Raw genomic sequence first — 21,569 nt, 5'->3', positions numbered from 1 at the left:
ACAGTGGCCCAGTGGGGAATCCCAGGATAAGAGGAGCAGTTCCCGTCACAGGACAGAATGTCACCTTGCTTCTGCCTCTCAGAAAAAGACAACAGAGATGGGGTTGGGAGTGGGGGGTGCAGAGGAATTAAGCCCTTCAATGTCATCTTCTTTAGGGAGTAGGAAGAGGGAAAGAAAATTAGTCTAGAACCATAACCCGTTATTTATTCTTAAGTGCCCTAGAGGACTGGAGGATGAACGATCCAGCGTTTGTCCAGCCGTCTTCCTCTCAAACAGCTCCCACTGCCTGGGAACAGGAGACAAAGACACCTGGGCTCACTTGGAATGAAAAGGGGCATTTCCCCCGCTGATGTCCTACTTGTGCATCTGCCTCTCCAGGAAGCTCGTGCAGCGCCCCGCCCCCCGTACCTTCATCACTGTTGTCGTCCACCAGGATGATTTCCTTCAGCAGCTGTGTCGGCGTATGGTTGACAGCACTGTGGACTGACCGCAGGATCACCGACAGGGCCTCGTTCACAAAGATGAAGATGATGGATATCTGGGGCAGCTCCTTGTTGTACTTGAGCTCCTTACACCTGGAAGGAGAGCAGAGGAGAGTGGAGTCAGAGGAAGGTGAAAAGCACGGGACTGTTTCTGACACAACAAGGATTTCAGCCCAAGCCTCGCACATGTTCTCCCAAGGCACAAGTCATCGGTTCTCTCGGCCTCTCCTGGTTAAGAACTGAGAATAAAACCAAGGAGGAGAGCATTAAGGGATCCAGCCCCACTTCTCCCAAACTTAGCACCCTGTACGAATGCGAAACGTCCGTCTTAGGCACACATCCACTGCATCACAGGCTGCTGTGCCCACCTTAACGCCTCATCCCACCTCAGTGCCCACCTGCCTGCCTGCCCACTGTGCGCACCTGCATGTCTCTGTCTGGAGCCCCGCTCACCAGTTACCCGGCCCCCATCAGCTCTCATCCAGAGACCGCTAGAGGGTGATGCATAAATACCCAGGCTCCCTGGGTCTCCTGACAGGTTGATACTGAGGGGTGGGTTTTATGAGGCTCCCCGGGTCCCCCTTGGGATGCAGCTCCCATCGTCCACAGCAGCAATCTGCATGACGTCCCCTTTGGGGGGCTTCCCCTTCCCAGTGCTACCTCCTCACACCCGTGTCCACCTCCCCAAAAAACTAATGCTCTCAAATCTCTCAGGGTCTATTCCTGAGGGAATGTGTACTAAGACATCTACCAGAGACCCTGTCCTCATGGAGCTTACATTCTAGAAGACAGAAAACACACATGTAAATAATCATAATCGAGGAAGCGTGTCCTCTGCCTGCATACGAGTGTGCGGCCTGGCACACCCCAACTCTTCCTGCCAGGGTTCTGAGAATCCCCCTGGGGCAGGTGATGACACCACCTGCCTAAGACCCAGTAACTCGTCCACCCCCAAGCGAGGGGAGGATGCGTTTCATTCAGGCTGGACTCAGGGGTAGAGAATAGGGGCCTCCCTGGGGTCCCCAATGACGTAAGAGATGACGAATACCTAGGGTACACGCTCTGCATGGCCCCGTCACGGGAGCACCCACATTCTGTGGAGGAGCCCGGGAGTCTGGATTCATGCTTAGTCTGAGCCCCCCTGGATATACTACATGGAAACTGGAACGGCGTATGGAGCTCGTGCATTTCGGTGCCTTCCCCTTCGCCTTGCATGATTCTGCACAACATAGAGCATAATGGGGGAGAGAGCAGAACACGGACGGCGGGATGAAGGAACGAAGTGAGCAAAGCAGCACCGGAGAGGGAGCAAGAAATATGGCTGCTTTTTATGCTGAACAGCTTGGCCTGTGTCGGGCCATATTAATCACGTAGGCAATTTTCGGAAGAAAATAAAGTTTTGTTACAATATACATTTGTGTCTCCTGGAAGAGACCGTCCAGGGACCCATTGATCATGCAGCCTCATTTTTACCACATCGCTGTAAATTCACTTCTGGGGCTGCCTGGGAGATTAGAATGGTTACTGGCAGGCCCCTGGGCAGTCAGCGGGGATCATCTCATTTCCTGTGTGATGATCCGGGGGAGGAGGGCACCCTAGAAGGTCCCTCAGAGCTCCTTCGACTGGGGACTGGCCGCCATCGGAGCCTGGCAGGCTGGCAGCTGTTCCTTCTCAGCTCATTACTCACCAGGCCGTGCACGTGAGCACACAACTGTCTGCGCCCACCCACTCTGAGCATTTATTCCTGGGGCTGCTTTTTTGGTCCTTTGTTTTTAACAGCTTCTGGTCCTTCAAATTAAGAAGCAAAAAGGCCAGACTGCACTGTACCAGCACCATCTGCTCCACCCACAGGCAATGGGGTCATGCTGTCATCGAGACTGAGTTGTGAGTGTAGCCTCTTGGCCAGAGCAGGCAGCACCCCCTGGTGAAACAGGAAACGTGGGAGCCTCAGGGGAGTAGGGGGTGGATCCTGCCCCTTCATGGGCCAGGGAGGCCATTCAGTAAATCATGGGGATCAGAAGTGAGAAGTGCTCTGCTGCACACTGGACACGTTCCCCTGGGCACACGGCTCATGTGTCTTCACCTCTACAACTGTCAAAATGATCCTCACCATCCCTAGCTCTGGGTGCCTGGTAAAGATCAAGTGACACCGCCTAGAGAGCCCCATGAAAATGTAGAAACTCATGGAAAGATGCAGTCTGCCTAGCTGGCCCCTCCGTCCTCCCTTCTGGCTCCTTCGTTCTCTTTTGTATATTCCCTATCACCATCGGCCAGGCTTCCAGAGTTTCCACTCAACCCAGACCCTTCCTGCAGGACGCACCCAGGCCTCTCCTCCCTCACAGGGCCCAGGTATCTAAGTTTGCCTGCTTACAACCATTCACTTCTGCTGTGCCCGAGGGCCTTTGGGTTCCACAATAGGCAGACACTATGAATACAGGCATTATTATGAAAATCAGCATTATTTTTGTAGGTCTTTAAACTCAAGGGCAGTAGGCTCTGCCTTAAAATCTCTAACCTGGCTTGTTGCCTGATGTGTGGGAAATGAGCAAAATATGTTGGTGAGATGGACAACTGACGTTTTAAGCAACTTCTGTACGGGGGAGGCACTGACAGATATTACATTACTTCCACTCACACAGGGCAGAAGATGAGTGCAGGAAGGAAGATTACAGGTGGATGGGGCAAAGAAAGAGACAGGCTCGCAGACCACAGAAATGAGAGACTGCACAGAGGAAGAGATCAGACAAGGCTCCTGCCCCAAGGCGTGGCTGCTGAAACAATTGTCCTAAAGGCTCTCAGGACACTGTGTCCAAACCTCACATATCTGGGTAGCCCACACCCTGTAGACTGGGGCTGACTTGAAAGAAGCCTCTCCCCTCACCCCTGAGTTCCTGCAGAGCTGACGGAGTGGAAGGTGCCCAGTGCCCAGAGCCTCCGTGGGGGGCATGGCACTCCCTGGGTAGCCCCAGTGATGGCCAGTGCCAAGCAGACTGGGCAGGCAGACCTGGGAAACGGAGCAGTCAGCTTGGCTTCAAGCCCCGTCTCTACATAATGGAACATACAGGATCAGATACGTTTCCTGCCTCCCTGATGCCTTCCAAGCTGCAAAATCCAGGTAAGAGTAACCTGAGAGGTTGTGAGGATAAAAGGATAGATGCCTTTCAATAGATTGAAAGGCACTCAGGGAGTGAGGAGAGAACGGCACAGCACAGAAACGGCAAAACACCTCAAAATCTACAGCGGGCTGTGCGTGTGCGTGTGTGGGTATGTGTGTGCATTGTGCGCTCCCTCTAGCAACACAGACTCAGATCTGAGTCCCAAAAATCACAAATTTCCTTTCAATAACTAGTCAGTAAGCAATAAACTGTCCTTCGTCTGAAAGAAGACAGTTGGCAGGAAAGCAATCTTCCCGTCTGCATCAACGCCAGTGAGAGCTCCAGGCCGGAAGGGGTGACACAGAATGTCAGGACCAGGCGCCTCACCTCAAAGGGCTCCCAGGGGAACAGATTTTTGTGAGGCTGTTCTCATAGAGAAAGGAAACAAAGCGAGGTCTTTTACATGCCTTCCATCGGTCCACCCGACTGTCTGTCCAGCTGTCCACGTGTATGTCTGAGATGCTTCCCTGAGTTCAGTAACTCCCCTTGGGTGACCCGTGTCCCCTCCCTCAGCCCCCTCACCTCAGAGCCCTTGACATTGACTTCACTTAACCCCGAAAGTGCCCATGCTCTCACCTCACTGATGGTGAGTAAGGAGAGGAGAGCCAGGAGACCTGGCTGCCACTGAGAAGCCACCACAGGCCATCACAGTTGATGTGAAAGAAGGTCAACGGCAGAGGCCTCCAGCAGGGAAGAAATCAAAGCCCAAAGAGTCGGCCACACCCTCTCCTAAGCAGACCTCTGCCCGTGACCACCTTTTAAGGAAACATCTCATATGACCCCGAAGTGGTCCAGATGAGAGGTATCAAGACACACTGTGACCCAGTCTGCCAACCTGGAAACAAAAAGATGACACCAAACATCCCCACTGTTGTAAAAGAATGTAGATGCAGTGTGGTTCAGGAGACCCAGGAGACCCAGGTTACAGATGACGACGGTGATAATAACCAACACATGCCTAGCAGCCTACATGCCGAAACTGCTGGAAGCTTCCATACAGCCTACTGTCTCATTTAATCTGCACTGCAGCCTTATCAGAGGTAGGCAGTGTTATCATCCCCATTTCACAGATGAGGAAATTGGGACACAGAGAGGTGAAGTCACTTGTCCTAAGTCACACAGCAAGATTGCCTGGATGTGAACTTCATCCGTTTAGACTCTCCCAGATGCCCCTGCCAGACCAAGGCAGGGTGTGGTAGCTGCAGCAGACAACCCCCCACACAGCTTCTAGCCCAGCCCCTCCTAGGTGGGAGACCTTGGCTAAGTTATTCAGTCTATCTGAGTCTCAGCTTCCTTATCTCTGATCTAAAAGCTCCAACTAGGAGACGGCCCTCCGTGACTTGCTGCACCACGTTTATGGCCTGCTGGGGGCAGAGTGCAGATCAGGACAGTTCCTTCCAAGTGCGATATGGGTGAGCAAAAGCCAGCCCTCCACCTCCAGGATTAATAAGGTGGAATGTGGGCAAAGCTCATAGTGGTTGGCTGTGAATCTGAGCAGGGTGCCACCTTGGGTGTAGACCCCAGGGAGCTATCAAAAGCCCTTTAACTAAAGGACCCCCCACAGAGAGAATCCACGCCTGCCCTGGGTCATACAGAAGCGTCACATACATCCTGCTGCTAATGAGGATCTTTGGTCCTCATGCACCAAAGCCCGACTGTCTGGCCTCCATCCCCTGGGGCAGGGTCAGAAAGCTCCAGGACCTGTGGGTGCACCTGTGTGTGTGCCCTGGATGGCTAGATAGAGCCAGTTCAGGGCAGGTGCCCACAGGCCCACACTCAGGCTCCAGTTCTGTGCCTGGTCCCATTCCTGGCCATTAGTCCCTCAGGTCCCATCTAAACTGATGGTTCTCCTTCCAGGACCTACCTGGTTTCTCTGTGTCACTTGGCTCACATGACCCATCTCTGTGGGGCCAATCTGCAGGGCGTTCCTAGCTGCTCACCTCAGTTCTGGCTCCCAGGTGCAATGACAGCCCTGACCCTCAGTCTCTGCCCAAAGGTCTACCCCACCCTAGTGAAGGGACCAGTTACTGAGCAGCACCTGAGCTCTAACCTGCTGTCAGTAACAGAGAGTCCTGGGTTTTGACAGCTAAGACATCCAGCACTCTAACAAGGCAGTTAGTGACTCAGTGCAGTAAATGCTAGGTGTCCAAAGGCTGTACTTCCACCAGCCCTGATGGATGAGCTGAGTGGATGAGGAGGGCAGGTGAGATGAGCTATGAGCTGGATTTGAAAGATGGATCAATGGATCAAACTTGCACAGCCAAGAACACAGGGAGGGGCGGACAGTTAGAGCTCTTCTGAGCACACGGAGGCACCAGGGTCCCCTTATTTTCTCTTCCAGAGCCTTCCAGAAGAAATCTGTCTAAGTTTGTTTAGCGATGGAGTAGTAAAGAGCCAGGTCTTGGAACCACAGACTCACATCAAGCTCTGCAAATTCCTGAGGCTCATTTTCATTTTCAAAGTGCTTCAAAAACAGGCATAAGGTCACAAAGATCCATTAATCAAGATTCTACAACTGACAAGTCTGTGTTCTCAGCACCAGGTCTCTGCACCCAGTTTGCCAGGCTCCAGGAGGCAACATGGACTGAAATGAGAGGGAGGAAAGTGCGGAGAGCCAAACAGAATAGGTAGTTTGAGTCAGAAAACACAACCTTGCCATCCCAAGAGCAGCCATGCTCTAATGAGAAAACTCTTGAGAACTGACAGACATAGGACACATATTAACATCCAGTCCTCCCAGTGCTGTGGGTGGAAGTAGGAGGTGAGCACTCCTTTTGTGAGTACCTTGCGTCATCACCAAATCTATACATCAGGTCCACTTCAAAATGGAGAGCCCAGGGCTTTGAGCATCTACCTTATACATTCTGAATGTGCTTATGTACAAAAGCAAGGCTGGAATGCACCCCTGTGCCACCCACCTTTGCACTTCCACAACTGGCACACCTGTTCCCCAACCTCAGGCCACACTCTACCTTGACCTGGACACAACCTCGCTGGTCAGCATCAGGTACGCTGGAAGCCCACATTCTCAAACTGAGAGGCGAAAGGGCTCCATCCCCAAGACAGCATTAGTGTGGCCTAGCCACTGGGTAATACGCTTCATTTTTCCAACCGTGATATCCAGTCACCAGGGAGAAGCTCAGGAAGGAAAGATATAGGTCTGCATTCCATGTGGCCAGCCGAACCGAACCACAAGCTTCACCATAGCCATGGCTGTTGTATGCCAATCCAAGCTCCCCAAGCCAGGGGTACGACCCAGCAAGTGTAGAAATGGGGCTCCTCCTTGGAAGCCCTACTGCAAAAGCACCAACACCCCTGAGCCTGGAAATGGCCACGAACACATGCCGTGCATGCTGACAGACACACTCCAGGATGCCCCACGTGCCTTCTGCGGCTTACCACTGCCCACACCTCACTGTGTCTCCAACAAGGGGACGCTCCCCTCCCACTTCTCTCTCGCTCACTGTGGACATGGGGCTGGATTATAAGGTCAAGTCACCATGTGAATTGAACTGCCTGTGATGGCTAACTGTATGTGATAACGTGGCTAAGCCACAGTACCAGATGGTTGGTCAAACATTATTCTAGATGTTTCTGTGAAGGTGTGTTTTAGAAGAGATTAACATTCAGATCCTAGGCTTGGAGTAAAGTGCATTACCCTCCACAGTGCAGGTGGACCTCAGCCAATCAGTTGAGGCTTTTAAGAGAAAAAAGACTGAAGCACCTGAGGAAGAAGGAATTCTGTGAGCAGATGGCTTTTGGACTCTGCAACCTCAGCTCCTCCCTGGGTCTCCAGTCCACCTGCAAGCCCTGCAGATTTTGGACAAGCCAGCTTCCTTAATTGTGTAAGCCAAATTCCTTAAAATAAATCTCTCTTTTTCTCCCTCTTTAGATAGACAGATTATAGATAGATAGATAGATAGATAGATAGATAGATAGATAGATAGATAGACAGATAGATTGGCAGACAGACATTTTATTGGTTCTGTTTCTCTAGAGAACACTCTGAGATATATGGTCCTGTAGTACGGAATAAAAGATTATATCAGATTGAGGTGTCACATCTCATCAGAACCCTGTCATTCCAGTCCCTCGGTCCCATCACAGCCTTGGACACCACCTCGGCACAGCCAGGAAGCCTCTGACTCACATGACAGATGACCAGAAGGACTACCTTGTTGGGGTTACTGCAGTGGAATTATCTTAAAACTTCCATGACCTTTCCTGGACCTCACCATTGCCCAGAGCTGCTACACCTCAACCATCTTCACCGTCAGCAACTACAACCTCCTTTCACTTCAGTCCTCCCATCTCGTCCTCCCCTAACACTGACTCTCAGACCTCCACAGGACTTCCCGGTCCTGGACCACTCTGATTTCTCCAGGACATTAGCCCTTCCCTGGCGTCACGTTCTTCCACGCTCAGCTGAAACCCACGCACTACCCTTCAACCTTGCCCTGCCTTTACCCTCCTGGTTCTCTTGGCCTCTTTCCCACCAGACCCAAAGAACCCCAGCTTGGGATCAGTTGTCCATCTGACTCTCCTCCCCTTCACACGGGCTGCTGAAACTGCTGGAAAAAGTCACCACAGCTGCAGTGGTGACAATACAGATCTGGGGTCTCCAATCCCCGTGGAGCCCTTAGAGCTGCCCAGCAGCCTTCTTTACAAGACAGGTCAGGGCCCTCAATCCTTGTGCCCACCACCACGTGCCCCACTTAACTTGGGCCAAGCTTCCTGTCGTAGCAACTGTGCTTCTATGCTACAGAGGAAACCAAGGCTACAGCAGGAATTTCTGAGTGGCCGCACACCTGTGGCACCAGCCTAGCCTCACCCAGCAGCCTGTTAGAAATGCACATTCTCAGGCCCACCCAGCCCCACTGGATCGGAATTCGAGTCAAGCTCTGTAGGTGATTCTTCTGCATGTGGGAACAGGAACGTGACAAGCGCGTCCCTAGACCCCTTCCCCCCTGCAACCATAGTGACCTCTGAGCTGAGCCTTGAAGAAGCAGAGTCAGAAGGTCAGAGTTCACCCTGCCTCCGTGCTGTGGACTCCCCAGCCTCCACCCACCTCACGGCCTTGCTTCACCCACCATTCTCTCTCCTCTATCTTCAATTCCTTTGAGGGCACCCGACCCTTTGTCTTCAGGAGTCAAATTAAAATCATGACCCGTTCAACATATCCAACAAATCACCAGGTTCTGGAGATTTTGCCACATTTAGGGTCCTTTATGACACTCATGTCCCCCCACCCATTTCTACTGCCTTAGCTGCACTCCTCATCAATTCCCTCCAGCATGACACCAAAAACCACCTCACTGGTCCCTGGCCTCCAGTCTGGCCCTCTGCAGCCAAACCCCATCCTGTCCACCCCATTGCTTCCAGAATGTTCTTTCTAAAAGGCAAATGTGGTCATATCACGCCTCTTCTCACACTGTCCCTCTGCCTTTCCATAGCTTCTGGAATGAGGCTCAGACCCCTCTGTGCAGCACCCATGCTGAGCCCGCTTATCTGCCCAGCTGCCCCCCGTGCCCCGCGTTCCTCCAGCCACTGCACACTGCTCGCATTTCCCAGAACTGGGAATGCTGGCTCTCAGCTCACGCACACTTGTCTCTCTGCCTGAGCGCCGCTCCTGTGCCTAGCATCCTCTCCTCCCACCAGCCCCAGCTTCGGGCACCCCGCCAGACCCCCAGCAGGATGATTGCATGCTTTCCCTCTGCACACCACCACCCTCGTGCTCTTCACTTTTCCTTCCCATTGCAGGGTAGTCAGTGGGTCTTTATTTTTCTTTACCCAGCACAATACTTGGCAGACAAATGGTGACTAAATGAACAAATGAAAACCCTCCGGCTTCCTCTATTTATTCCCTCTGTTCTTCTTGCGCTCAAAGGCGTCCCTGATCTCCTCCCGCAATTAGAACCTCGGTGATAGCACCTCAACACTGCAGAGATACCATCCTGGACACAATCGCCTGCTGTCTCCCTGAATTTACTAATCAGGCCTCAAATTCTGAAAGCTGCTTGGGTCACATGCATTAACTAGCCCAATACTCTCTTTTTTCTTCCCTCCTCATCAAGCCTTTCCTATAGTCCTAGGAAAAAGTGGTAACATTTGTGGCAACAGCAAACCTTGCAAAACCAGATGTGGGGCTGAATAACTGAGATGTGTGAGGCCTCTCTTGTAGACCTCCCATTATTAGGGAAAACGCACACTGCTGAGTGGCTTCACTTCCTCCGCTTGCAGGAACAGCACACTTCATCAGATCAGTGTCCGCTCAGAGAAGTCTCTGGAACAGCCGCCTGCTCCAGCGTTTGAGGCCCTGTGTGTCCCGCCTACCAGTGGCACTGGGCCTATTTTCACGAATCAAGATGCAGCTGGCCCCATGCATGGCATGAGTTCTTGTACTGGGCTCCACGTAGCCCCATGAAAACGCTCATAAATTCAATGCCACATGTTGTGGGTGCAGGAGTATTTGTTTGTTTCTAGGGCGAGAATTCATACATTTCCTCAGCTCCCCACAGGAGCACGGTGCAGAGGATGAAGCCAGGCTGCACAGACACAGCATCGTTGCCAGCGTGCAGTCCCATGCCTGGTCACACACTAGTGCCCATGCCCCGTTTCAAGCAGCTTAGGCTCCACACAGCTCTACGGTCCCCTTGCCAGCCTGGTTCCCATAAACATTTACTTTGGAATATTCCCCAAGCCATTTTTGTGTTAGCACTGATCACCTACTGGCTCCCTGGCCTCCTGGGAAGTTGCATTCTCTGAGTTGTGAAACATTGCTTTTCCAAGGACAAGGCAATTGTCGTTAGCCAGAAAATCCATGAGACTCAGCTCCACTTGGCTAGGTGGCAGCTATGCCAGTTCAAGCTGTAGTAGGAGGTGGTGACATGGGCAAAACCCTCTCTTGTCTCTATCTTCAGAAGGCGTTTTTTTTTTTTTTAAGTGAAAGAGGTTGACTGACCTTCTCTAACCCTCAGTTCTCAGCACAGTTCTGTGCACACTGCTTTCTTCAAACGAGAAGGGAGGAAACACACATATATGCGGCTGGGGCTGGGCAGGGGCAGTCTCAGAGTCTCCATTCAGTAGACGAACCTGGCCAGGCATGCTATAGCTTATCTTACTGCATTTAGCTGAACAGAAAAAGAAAAGTAAAACCCTAAAGTTTTATTAAGCCATGGCTCAGGAACACAATTTCTAAAAACAATTAAAAGTAAATTAATGCAGATAGTTTCAGGCCAGAGCTAAGAAAACCTCAGTGCATTTAAGACACAGGAAATGCTGCCTTAGTTATTCATGCACAGTGTTTATCCTATAACTTTTCAAAGGTGAGTAGAATGAGAGGAGACAGCCCCAACTGCTGCAGGAGGGACGAAAATACATTAGAAAATGGTGCCAATTGGAAAGAATAAATAGCTGTATTCCAAGGCCCAGCAGATCCAAAATTTGGTCGATAGGATTCTTCATAGAAATTGAAGGCCGCAAAACACTCTGCTCTCAGCCAAATGGTCGCCCGCCTCCAGCCCTCACCCTGCACAAAGCTCCACTTTGGATCTAAAGGTTGTTATCGTGTAACTTCAGCACAGCAATGAGAAACATAATACTGAACTAGTTATTTTTCCTTTTAACGTTCCGGCCACATTGGTCAGTCAAGCTTGTCTTTAACTGACACTGGCCCTGAAAACACTTGTGTTTATTCCCACATCTGGGCCATCACTCTGACTTTGGTGTTAGTTCTATTGCATTTACTATTGTTCCCTCCACATGTGAAGTTTTCCCCAAGGTCAGGTCCTCCCCACTCTGAAGCAAATCTCACACACCAGCCCCCCAGGCCCAGTTTGGTGGTAACCTGGCCCTACCTCTCTCGTTCAAACCAAAAATACGTCCCCCTCCCTGAAATGCTGGTGCGATTCAGCAGGTCCTGCTTGTCCTGTGTGGCAAAATGCACTAATATCCCAGTCCTGCCCCTCTATGTATGCACGTCCTTTGCCACGTGACTTTGGAGTTTTTTCACTATAGAGATGAAGACTAGTTCCCCATGCCCTGGATCCAGGCTCAGCCACGGGCTTTGATCAGATGAACAAGGTGAAGTGCGTGTGCCAGCTCGACACATGAGCCTCAAGAGGGCGGAAGGTGAGTGGTGAGGAGGTGACGGGGGGGGGGCACATGTATGTGTGAGCCCAGCCCCTGCAGCAACTCACTATGCCAAGAACTTGGCAATTCATACATCATCTCATTATTGTTCACAATGAGCAATAACATAGGTATCCCCATTTTGCAGTTGAGAAAACTGAGGCTCAGAGTCACTTGCTCAAAGGCAAGTGACTGGTAGGCAGAGCTGGACTTTACATTCACATCTACCGGACTCCAAGGTCCTTTGTGTTAGCCTCTGAAAAAAAGAAATGATTTCTCGAGAAGGACCTAAGTGGAGAGCCTTTTGATGACTTCTGTTTAGTCCTCTGTATTTCACTGTTGTCTTCAGAGTTCTACACCAAACAAGTACTACTTACATAACTTAAAAATACCATAAATGTTACTTTTTAAAATATTTCTATGGAAATAATTTTAGCATTCGATACATGATTTCAATATTGACCTGAAAGAATAAACAGGAAAGAATAACAAAACTGTTGCAGGGGAAGGGTTTCAAAAAACCCCAGAGACATATGTGATGCGAAAATCCAATATAAGCTAATATCATTTAATCAGGAACAAACTGAATCACAAGTGAAACAGAACGAAGAGACCAGAAACAGACCTGATCTTGGAGAATTTATGCCGAGAAGGCATCACAAACCAAACAGTAAGGAAAGTCATTTAATAAATGGTGATGGGACTATACCGTCTCCCTATTGGGTCAAATAGCAAGAGTCCCCCTGCAAACACACTGTGAAATAAATTTTAGACAGATGCGACAGTTAAATTCAGAATGCCAAATAAAAATGTAAGCAAATATACATAATATTCTGGATATTGAAGAATCTTCAATAGTTTGGTAATAATTGCAAACCTCTGATCTCAAAAACAATAAAATTTGAAAACAGCAAAATGCAAAAAAAAAATTTACAGCAATTACAAAAGAGTTAAAGATAATGAAAGCTCAAAGAACACAATTAGATAAATAAACAAAAACATAAACACACAATTCAGAGAACAAAAGAAACCAATAAACATGAAAATAGGTAGACCCTCACCAGTAATAAAGGGATTTCAAATTAAAACAGTAATAAAATGTCTTTTTGCCTCTAGGTGAAATTACAAATAACTTTCTCTTGCTTCTTTATACATTTTCTGTTCTTATTTTTTATAGTGAGCAAATATAACAGAAACACACACCAGATTAGATTAACACGCATACATGGACGAGAGAACCATATTGCAAATTTAAAGGGAACTGCAATGCTTGACCCGCTCTTGGATTTTCACTTGGGCATGACATCAGTTGGCATGAATAAGAGACACACCAAATCAACCCACAATGTGCCTCTGTTGCCACAATCAGAAATAGAATTCTGAGTCAAAACCAAAATCACAACTATTCTACCTTTTCAAATACAGATGTGGGGGACGGATGACATGGCCCGACCTCATGAAAACAAACACACCTCTCCCAATTTATCAAGGTTATGGAAACTGCTGCTTACAATGATAACAAATACTGAACAGAACATGAGCCCAAGCCTGGGCATTTTATAAAGAAACTGAACCATTACACTAAGCTTGCAGGCATCCAGTCTCATTTAATACCCATTTATAAAACAACCCAAACTTTTGTGACCAATTCCTAACTCTAGGACACACTTCCACTCTGGAAGAGAATGAAATGAACGAAAAAGAAACTTCGATCCTCTTTAAATTCCATTTCCATTATTATTCAATGTCATGTATAATTCTCCCTGCCACTCACTTGTACCATCCCTCAGACACACAGTTTTCATCCTTTTCAACCTTCGTCCAGGTAATGCCTTCTTTTCTAAAATCCACAGGTAAGATCTTATGCTAACTTGGACGCCTCCACATTGACTCACCTCCTCACAGAGTAGGCTGGTGAGGAAGGCACAGAACTGTCAGTGGATACATGAGACAGAGTGGTAATAATAAATCTTTCCTTGGGGCCATTAGCTCCAACACTTACCATTCTCATAACTAGCCTGTAGGTTCCATGAGGGACCACATCTCGTTGGCTGATGTATCTCCAGCACATAAGTATGCTCAATAAATATTTGTAATCACATTAATAAATAAAATAGAGAAAAGAAATTCTAGTCATTTGTGGCATAAAGGGGTTGTATGGAGAATACAGTTCTGGAATTCCAAGGATTTATGAAGAGCATACAGTCACAGGAAAACCAAATCCCCTCACAGGGTACCTTGTATGTCTGTTTTGAAGATGCTACATCTCAGGTCCCTGGAGAAGCAGCTCACCTTGCTGAGGATGGTGACTTTATTGAATTCCAAATATGTTTTGTCCTACTAGCAAGAGCCAGGAGAGAGAAAACGCCTAGAAAAAGGAGCAGTACGATTATGCCTCGATGCTTACACATATAATGGATGGAAGGCAGACCTATCCCTTGACTTAAACATGGATCTCATATACATCTAAAAAACCTGTTCTTCTATTTTTTAACACACCGAAGGACAGGTGTATCTAGATCACCTGGAAAAATGAGCTGAACTGTGACATTTGCACACATTGAATATCAATTATGGACCAGCAAAGTGTTGAAGATAAAGAAATCTTTAAAATCCTCACAATTACCCTGGAAATGCTCACAGCATATATGAAAGAAAAAAAAACAAAACGTTAAATCATAATGATGATTCCAGAATGAGAAACGTCACAAGGGAGGGTGGTTCAGGATGCTGTCGGAGCTTATTTCTGCCTGCAAGGAGGCAGATGGAACCCACCCCGCAACGGTTTTGCAGAGGAGATAAAATTTGATGTGGACCATGAAACATGAGTATATAATTTCCAGGTGAGGGCCTGTGAAGGGAAAGAAGAGAAGAAGGGAAAAACACTTTACGCAAAATGAGTGAAGAACATGTTGACAAACAGGAGAGAAAATGTGTACTGCACTCCCAAGAAACAGAACTTGGTGTTTCAGGGCATAACCAGGGTGACGAAAAGAAAACAGCAGGTAACTCTGAAGGCAGTTTGTGAAATTCAGACTCCATCCTCCAGCAGTGGGAAGCCACGATGTCAAAGACTACTGATCAGAGAAGTGACATGACAGCACACGGTACGTGTCTAAATCAAAGATCACCAAATTTGAAGAATATGTCTGAGATGATATGACTTAAAATACAGCCTCTGTGTCAAATGCAAAACAAAACAAAACAAAACAAAACAAAAAAACAGCATCCTGCAAGTCGGGCCAAGATGCGACCAGAGGCAAAGTTCCAGACTGTCAAAGAGGTCGTGGCTGAAAGGGTTCTCTGTCCGAGGAGCTCATTCATGTCAGCCGGCAGGATCACAGCCCTAGCTCCTCACCGTGTCTGTTCATCTGCTCCTCACAGGGTTCTAGGGACTCTGCCCAGAATGGCCCTGGCCATTTTGGACACTACAGAGACTTCCTCCAGTGTTGCTCGCAATTGGCCATGATATTGCAATTCCTCTCCCAGGTCCCAAAGCCCTGGTCATTCCACTAGTTCTCAGAGTGGACCTCACATCGGTCCTCTCTACCCCATCCTGAAGAGAGACCATAATGAAAAGTACTTCCGTGATCACATAAACTTACAGCTCACTGCATTACCGTCAGAAAATAATGTTTTTCAGTTCAAGCCACCAGAACTATGGACAAAGGATGCTATCTTATAGGCAAGTTCCAAACGGAACGGGGCTCCTGAGATAAAATTTAGGAGGAGTGGTGGACTCATCAATGGGTGGTGAGACCAGTCAAAGAAGCAGCCACTTGCCAGATCTCATCTGTCAATTTCCCAGGGGCCTCAGGTATTAGGGGGCCTCACCCTAATTGGGCCCCACCTCTTAAAGGTAAACCCACATAACTTGGGGGTGCCCATCCAGAAATCACCAACGAACACGTCAAACATCAGGGCTACTCTACCCACACCAAAGGGCAGGGGATCATGCATCGCAGTGGAGGTCCAACATGAAATGTCCCTCCACCCCTTGCCCAGGGGATTGGAGTTCAGGGTTTTCACCAATATTCTTTTAGACCCACACCCTTCATCAACATATTCTTATGCTAATACCCAGCTAGAATTGAATATTCATTTTAGAAAGATACTCTGAAGGCAACCAGGAAGAAGTTTTGAAAAGAGGAGGCAAGGAAAACAGGAAGATCAGTAAGAAGATAACCAGAGTGGTTTTATAGGAGACACGAAGGGACCCCAGGGTCAGAAGACTGTTTTCTCACTGGCAAAGGGTGTGACTTAGGACAATTAAATAATCATGAATGTGTGCACCTAACAACGTAATTTGAAAATATGCAAAGCAAAATGTATTGAAAATCCCAGAAGTAAAAGACAAAGTCACAATCACAGTGAGAGATATTAACATATCTCTCTCAGAAATCAAAAGAAACAAAAATATCAAATAAATATATAAAAAGATGATCAATGTCTATGATAATCAACGAAATGCAATCAAGAGCTATAAGGAAATACGGTTTTCATCCTTCAGGTTGGCAAAACAAATTGGAGATAGATCTTGCACAGGGCTGTCACAAGTGAGGAAAGACACTCTCACATACTGTTGGTTGAATAAATAGGCCAAGTCCTTGGAAGAGCAAGTCAACAGCCTCCTTCAAAATTAAAAAAGAGCACGCCCCGCACGCCCACACATAAGACAGTGTCCCATAGATGCACACGAAGCAGCCGACGTGCCACGGCTGAGGAGAGCGATGTTTGGGGCTGGGCCTGCAGAGGGGATCTTTGGCTTTCTATATACATCTACATAATCCATAAATAATACATTCAACTGTTATTTGTGCATTTTCTTTAAATTAAAAAAAAGACTTTAAAAATGTATTAGATATGGCAGTTAGAAAATCACAGGAGACAGCTATAAATTTCAGTAGTGTTTCCTATGCTGTGGAAGGAATGGTAGAGGCAATGAATGAAGACCATTTCTCCTAGACACCTGGGAGCAGCAGGAAAGGAAGGAGTGGGGAAGTAGGTTTAAAAAGAGGAATCCTTACTTGGCATTGAAGGCCAGGAATTGAGTCCCTCTGGTCCTGTGCTCCGACATCCTTGAAGACCCTTATTCCCTTTTCTGACACAGGCCTGACTGCAGGCAGGAAGCATGTTAAGGTCTAGCAGTCAAACTAATGGCTTTTCAGAATGAGTGTCCTGGTACATCTCTTTCCTTCTAAGACAGCTTTCTCACTGACTCTGTGTCTGTGTGTGTATGTGTGTGTGTGTGCGCACGCACACGCGTATGTGTGTGTGTTTAAAAGTTGCTTTAATGAATAACTGCAAATGGGTTCTAATGAAAAATAGGTAGCAAAATGTCTGTAATACTCTACAGAATGGTCTCCCTCTTATAGGAGACCCAAAGGAATATTTATAGGAATGTCGTGATTTGGCAAAATCACGTTGTATCGGGAATTCCACCCCACTCAAGCACCTCACAGAAGAGGCGCTAGGTGAGGGCTGGGTGGAAGTATCGATGGAGAACACTGAGTCCTGGGCGGACTGGGCTGGGGTCAGAGGCCTTATCCAAGACACGCAGAGAAGGCAAAGGAAAAACTGCAGGAGATCCAAGGTTCCAAATGCCAGGAATCGAGGAAGGCACACCATAAATCTGTGTTTGAGGCATTGGAATTAGTATATTAAACCGAGAGTTCGCATCCAATTTTCACAATATTGAGCTCAGTCTTTGGACCAGCCAGTATATAAGAGTGGGGTGGACAGCCTGGTTAAAATGTTCAGGTGTGAGACTGACCCCAACCCCAGGTGAGGTGCCCCTCAGCTGTTTCCTCTGTCCTGATGAATGTGGAGTCTTCACGAAGCAGGAGCCTGGTTCCAAAGATTCATCTTCCTTACCTGTCTACTGCTCCTGGTATAGGAGCTGGTGGTAGCAAACTTTGTCTTCATGTACTGTCTCTGAATTCAGGTGATTGTGGTAGGGAGAGCAGGAAATTGCAGAAGGTGCAAAATACTGGCAAAGGATGGGGCTTGTTAGTGATGGAATATCAGACGGCTTCTAGAGGCATAAACAGCCCCAAGCAGCCATCTTAAGTGTCAGGAAGAGAAATTTGTACCCATGTCGAGACAAGTGTTGGAGGCATCTCTGGCTGGGATTTCTCCTGCTGGCTTCCAGTAATGCTTAGTAGACACTTCATACTGAGCACCCTGAAACTTCAGAGGGGCCTTGCAGATCCCTCTGGACAGCCTATGGACACTTCTGGTCCTGACCAGCACCAGGGAGGCAGAGGGCTGGTTGGTGTGCAGAGCAGTATGTAGGGTGCAAAATACTTGTGTGTGTTGCAGGTGGAAGAAGGCACTGAATTGTTACTCATCAGTCTGGAAGAAATCAGTGACTTTGCCTCAGGATCAGTCTGTGCATGGTCGTTCAACATCCTTGGGGACCCCTCTACCACAGCTCCTTAACGTGGTTGAAAGTACTATACATACAGCTCTTTCTGCTGGTTTTAATGACGTTGGCTGTAGCAAAGGTCTCCAGCCTGGGCAAGACTGGGGCAGGACAGCCTCTCTGCCCTTGGGTATCTGCTCAGTAGGTTTGGCCACCAGGAACACAAGAGATGTACAGGTCAAGCCGTTTGAAGAACACCACCAACCTCACCTGGCTAGTGGGGATGCAGCCAGAAGGTCTCAGACCTTGCTCCAGGTGGTAAGAATAAAGGTTCATGAGAAGCTGGTCAGTGTCCTGGTCCAAGACCAGGCTTCTCAGACTTGACTGTGCATGTGGCCCACCAGGGAGGTTTGTTAAACTGCTGGCCCTGATTCAGTAGACTTGGAGTAAGGCCCAAGATGTGGCATTTGTAACAAGCTCCCAGCTGATGAGGAGGCCAGGGGTACATGGCTCACACTTGGAGTCCCAAAGACTTAGAATGGGCCTGACTTTGAAGCCCGGGTCTGCCACTTCCGAGCTGTGGGCAAGTTACTTAAGTGTTCTGGGTAGGGAGTGAGGAGCGGGAAGGACCTGGGAGAGAGAACAAAGGGAGGCTCGTTTGAAGTTCAGAGAATCAACCAAGAGGAAAATCCCAAGCTGGGGAGATGAGAGTGGGAACAGGAAGGTCAGGATCAAAGGGAATGGAAGAGGTAAAGCTGTCTAAAACGAAACGTATCTAAAATGGCTGCCGGCATTGGCAACTGGTTGCTATAGAGTGACCAGGTCATAATGAATGTTTGGAAAAGATGTCTCTGCTCTGAGAGGAAGGACTTTGCCTCACAATCTCCACTGTATTTTCTAGCACCTGGTGCCATCCAGGGCACATCATCCACACTCCAAAAAATTGAATTCTTGAGTAAATTAACACATCAGAAATGGAAGGAGACTTGAAGAGCAACTTGTTCAAGGCCCTGTGTTCACAGCTGCGGAAAGAATGACCAGAACGGCTGAGATCTACCCAACATCAAACAACCAGGGTACAGCCTTGGAGTCAGGACCTGAGTTTCCCTTTCCACAGCTAAAAATTGACCATGCTTCCTTCACAACCCATCGAGAAGGCTGTTATTGGGGAAAGGTTGGGTGGAGTGTTTCCTGTCAAAATATACATAAACTGATTTGTTTTCTTGAGACATTTTTGCCAGGAGAAATGCCACTAAATCAGCATCTTGGCCATAAAAGAAAGCGATAGCAAGTCTTCATCTGAATCATAAAGCCACGGTGATTAGGCCTATGCACAAGCTTCAAGGAGGTGAAATGGGATCAATGAATTTCTTCGTTAATCTTCATATTTGCAGGAAGCAAACGAACCAAGCACTCTGCAAATCACTGACTTTAATCTTCAGAATTACTTATACTACCATTTAGGAGAGTTTTGTTTTCTACAGAGATTTGCACACAGCAGGAGGCAAACATTCTAATTGCTGTTAAGTACATTTGGTGTAATATGTTGGGGGAAATGTAGTTGTTGAATCAGTTCAGCATGAACACACATGCTCAGGGGCAGCATGCAAGTTTGCACACAGACACACTTACCAGAAGTGTTTTAGTCACAGAGAAAATCTCATACAGGAAAAGAGGCTGCCTCTTCCAGACATTAACAGCACCTGGGTCCAGCCATAGTTTAATTTCATAAGCAAATGCCCCAAGTGTGTTCAACCTTTTATGTTCCTTTCTGCCCACTCTCTCTTTGAATTCATCTGCAGTCAAGACGCAATGCTATTTATAACATACATTGTGCTGCAGTCACCAGGATTTGCAACACAAAACAGAAAACATTCAATCTATGCAACAGGAGTAAAGCCCAATGGGAACTCAGTGTCAGCTGTTTTATTCTGCCAAGTATCACAGTCACACATGGCCACTTTGCCTACTAGATTAAAAACTCCTTGCAGTCAGGCAGCATGTCTAGTTCATTTTCACAATCCTCAAGCTCTTAGATGTGTGTCTACTACATAATATTTATTATGCAATCACTATTTGTTGAACTGAATTGAAGATTCTTCCCAAGATTTAGAATGAAAAGGAACAGAGAAGTACATGAAAAGGGAAAGGGACCTTCAAGACCATCACAGGTCATGGAAAATTACGTTAGTGGGTTTCAGGTGCTAAAACCTACCTGGAGAGGCATGCTGATAAAGTTTGCTGACTCCCAAATCACAAGATTCAAATTTTTTTTTAAATAATAATCCAATCCTGGGTTGATTTCCATTTATATTGCTGAAACCTTTAAGGTCTTCCAGCCAAGTGTGAAATAATTCATTTAGCTCTTGGTGAAAAGAAGAACTTTAAAAACTTGACAAGCTGTAGCTAAGTAAATAATTTACCCATAATGAAGAGAAAGGCAAAGTGTGGTTACCTGACTATTCTGATTAACGGGAAGCCACTAGCTAAACCATACACAGGGCCAAGTTCCAAAGAACTGAATATTAGGTTGCACCATCTGAAATTGCCATTTCTGGACATTTATCAGCAATTTCATATGGCTCAAACAAATACAATAAAAACACACACAACACTAACGTAAATCTACTGAACATAATTTGATATCTTAGCTGTTTTATAAGGATGTTTCGTAAACTTGTTCGTTTAAAAATGTGTTCATCTAGATATTAAAACTACCAATTCAGATATGATGTGACCTCCACCATCATGACTCATATGTAAAAGGAACAAATGTGACTTCCAGTTCAGATGCATCATTGGATTCTGAAGCAGGAACCCAAAAGGAATAAGTAGTTTGTGATGGAAAAATCATTCTCCATGTTCCCAGGAACATGACCTTGGAGTATCAGTTATCACAGCAGACGGACAAGGCATGGGAAATCGGCCTGCTCTGTATCTGACAAGTGCTGAAGGCGCTTTGTTTTTACTAAATCTCAGATATCAGATTGCCATTTGTTCCTCTCTCCTATTAGGAGGGCATAAAATACACATATGAATTTTTAAAAACGTTCTGATGGCTATATTTCACATCAAGAAATGAGTGATCCTGATAGAAAGTATTGGTGACTAGTAACTTCTTGCTGAATGAATGTATAAATAAATGACACAATGGGGTCCATAAATATTACATGAGTTATCCGAAATCTCTAAATTTCCTGGTTTGCAGTTCTGTAGCCAACAGTAGTTCTTTCTACATCTGATGTTACAGTCTATACCATCTATATCAATAATTCTCAAACATTAAGGAGCAAAAGAATCATCCAAGTTGTCACTTGAACTACACATTCCTGGGCCCCACTTCCAGAGGTTTTAAGCCAGTCTATATAAGGGGGAACCTAAGAATCTGCAGTAGAAGAGCCCCAAAGACTTTTGAGGTAGTTGCTCCACTGATGTAGG

General features: G+C 47.2%; 1 protein-coding gene across 2 annotated transcripts in view; it reads right to left on the bottom strand.

Annotated features, from left to right (window-relative positions):
* The window catches only part of GALNT17 (polypeptide N-acetylgalactosaminyltransferase 17), a 529,087-nt gene that overhangs the window by 285,501 nt on the left and 222,017 nt on the right, over positions 1 to 21,569 (bottom strand). For both annotated transcript variants that reach the window (XM_033110448.1, XM_033110449.1), the window contains exon 3: positions 409 to 575. In XM_033110448.1, coding sequence (XP_032966339.1) covers positions 409 to 575 — 167 coding nt within the window. The remainder of the gene's footprint in view (positions 1 to 408; positions 576 to 21,569) is intronic.

Source organism: Rhinolophus ferrumequinum, chromosome 7 (assembly GCF_004115265.2).
Source record: "Rhinolophus ferrumequinum isolate MPI-CBG mRhiFer1 chromosome 7, mRhiFer1_v1.p, whole genome shotgun sequence".
NCBI lineage: Eukaryota > Metazoa > Chordata > Mammalia > Chiroptera > Rhinolophidae > Rhinolophus > Rhinolophus ferrumequinum.
The sequence above is the reverse complement of the archived record's forward strand: the minus strand, read 5'-3'. Positions and strand labels throughout refer to the sequence as shown.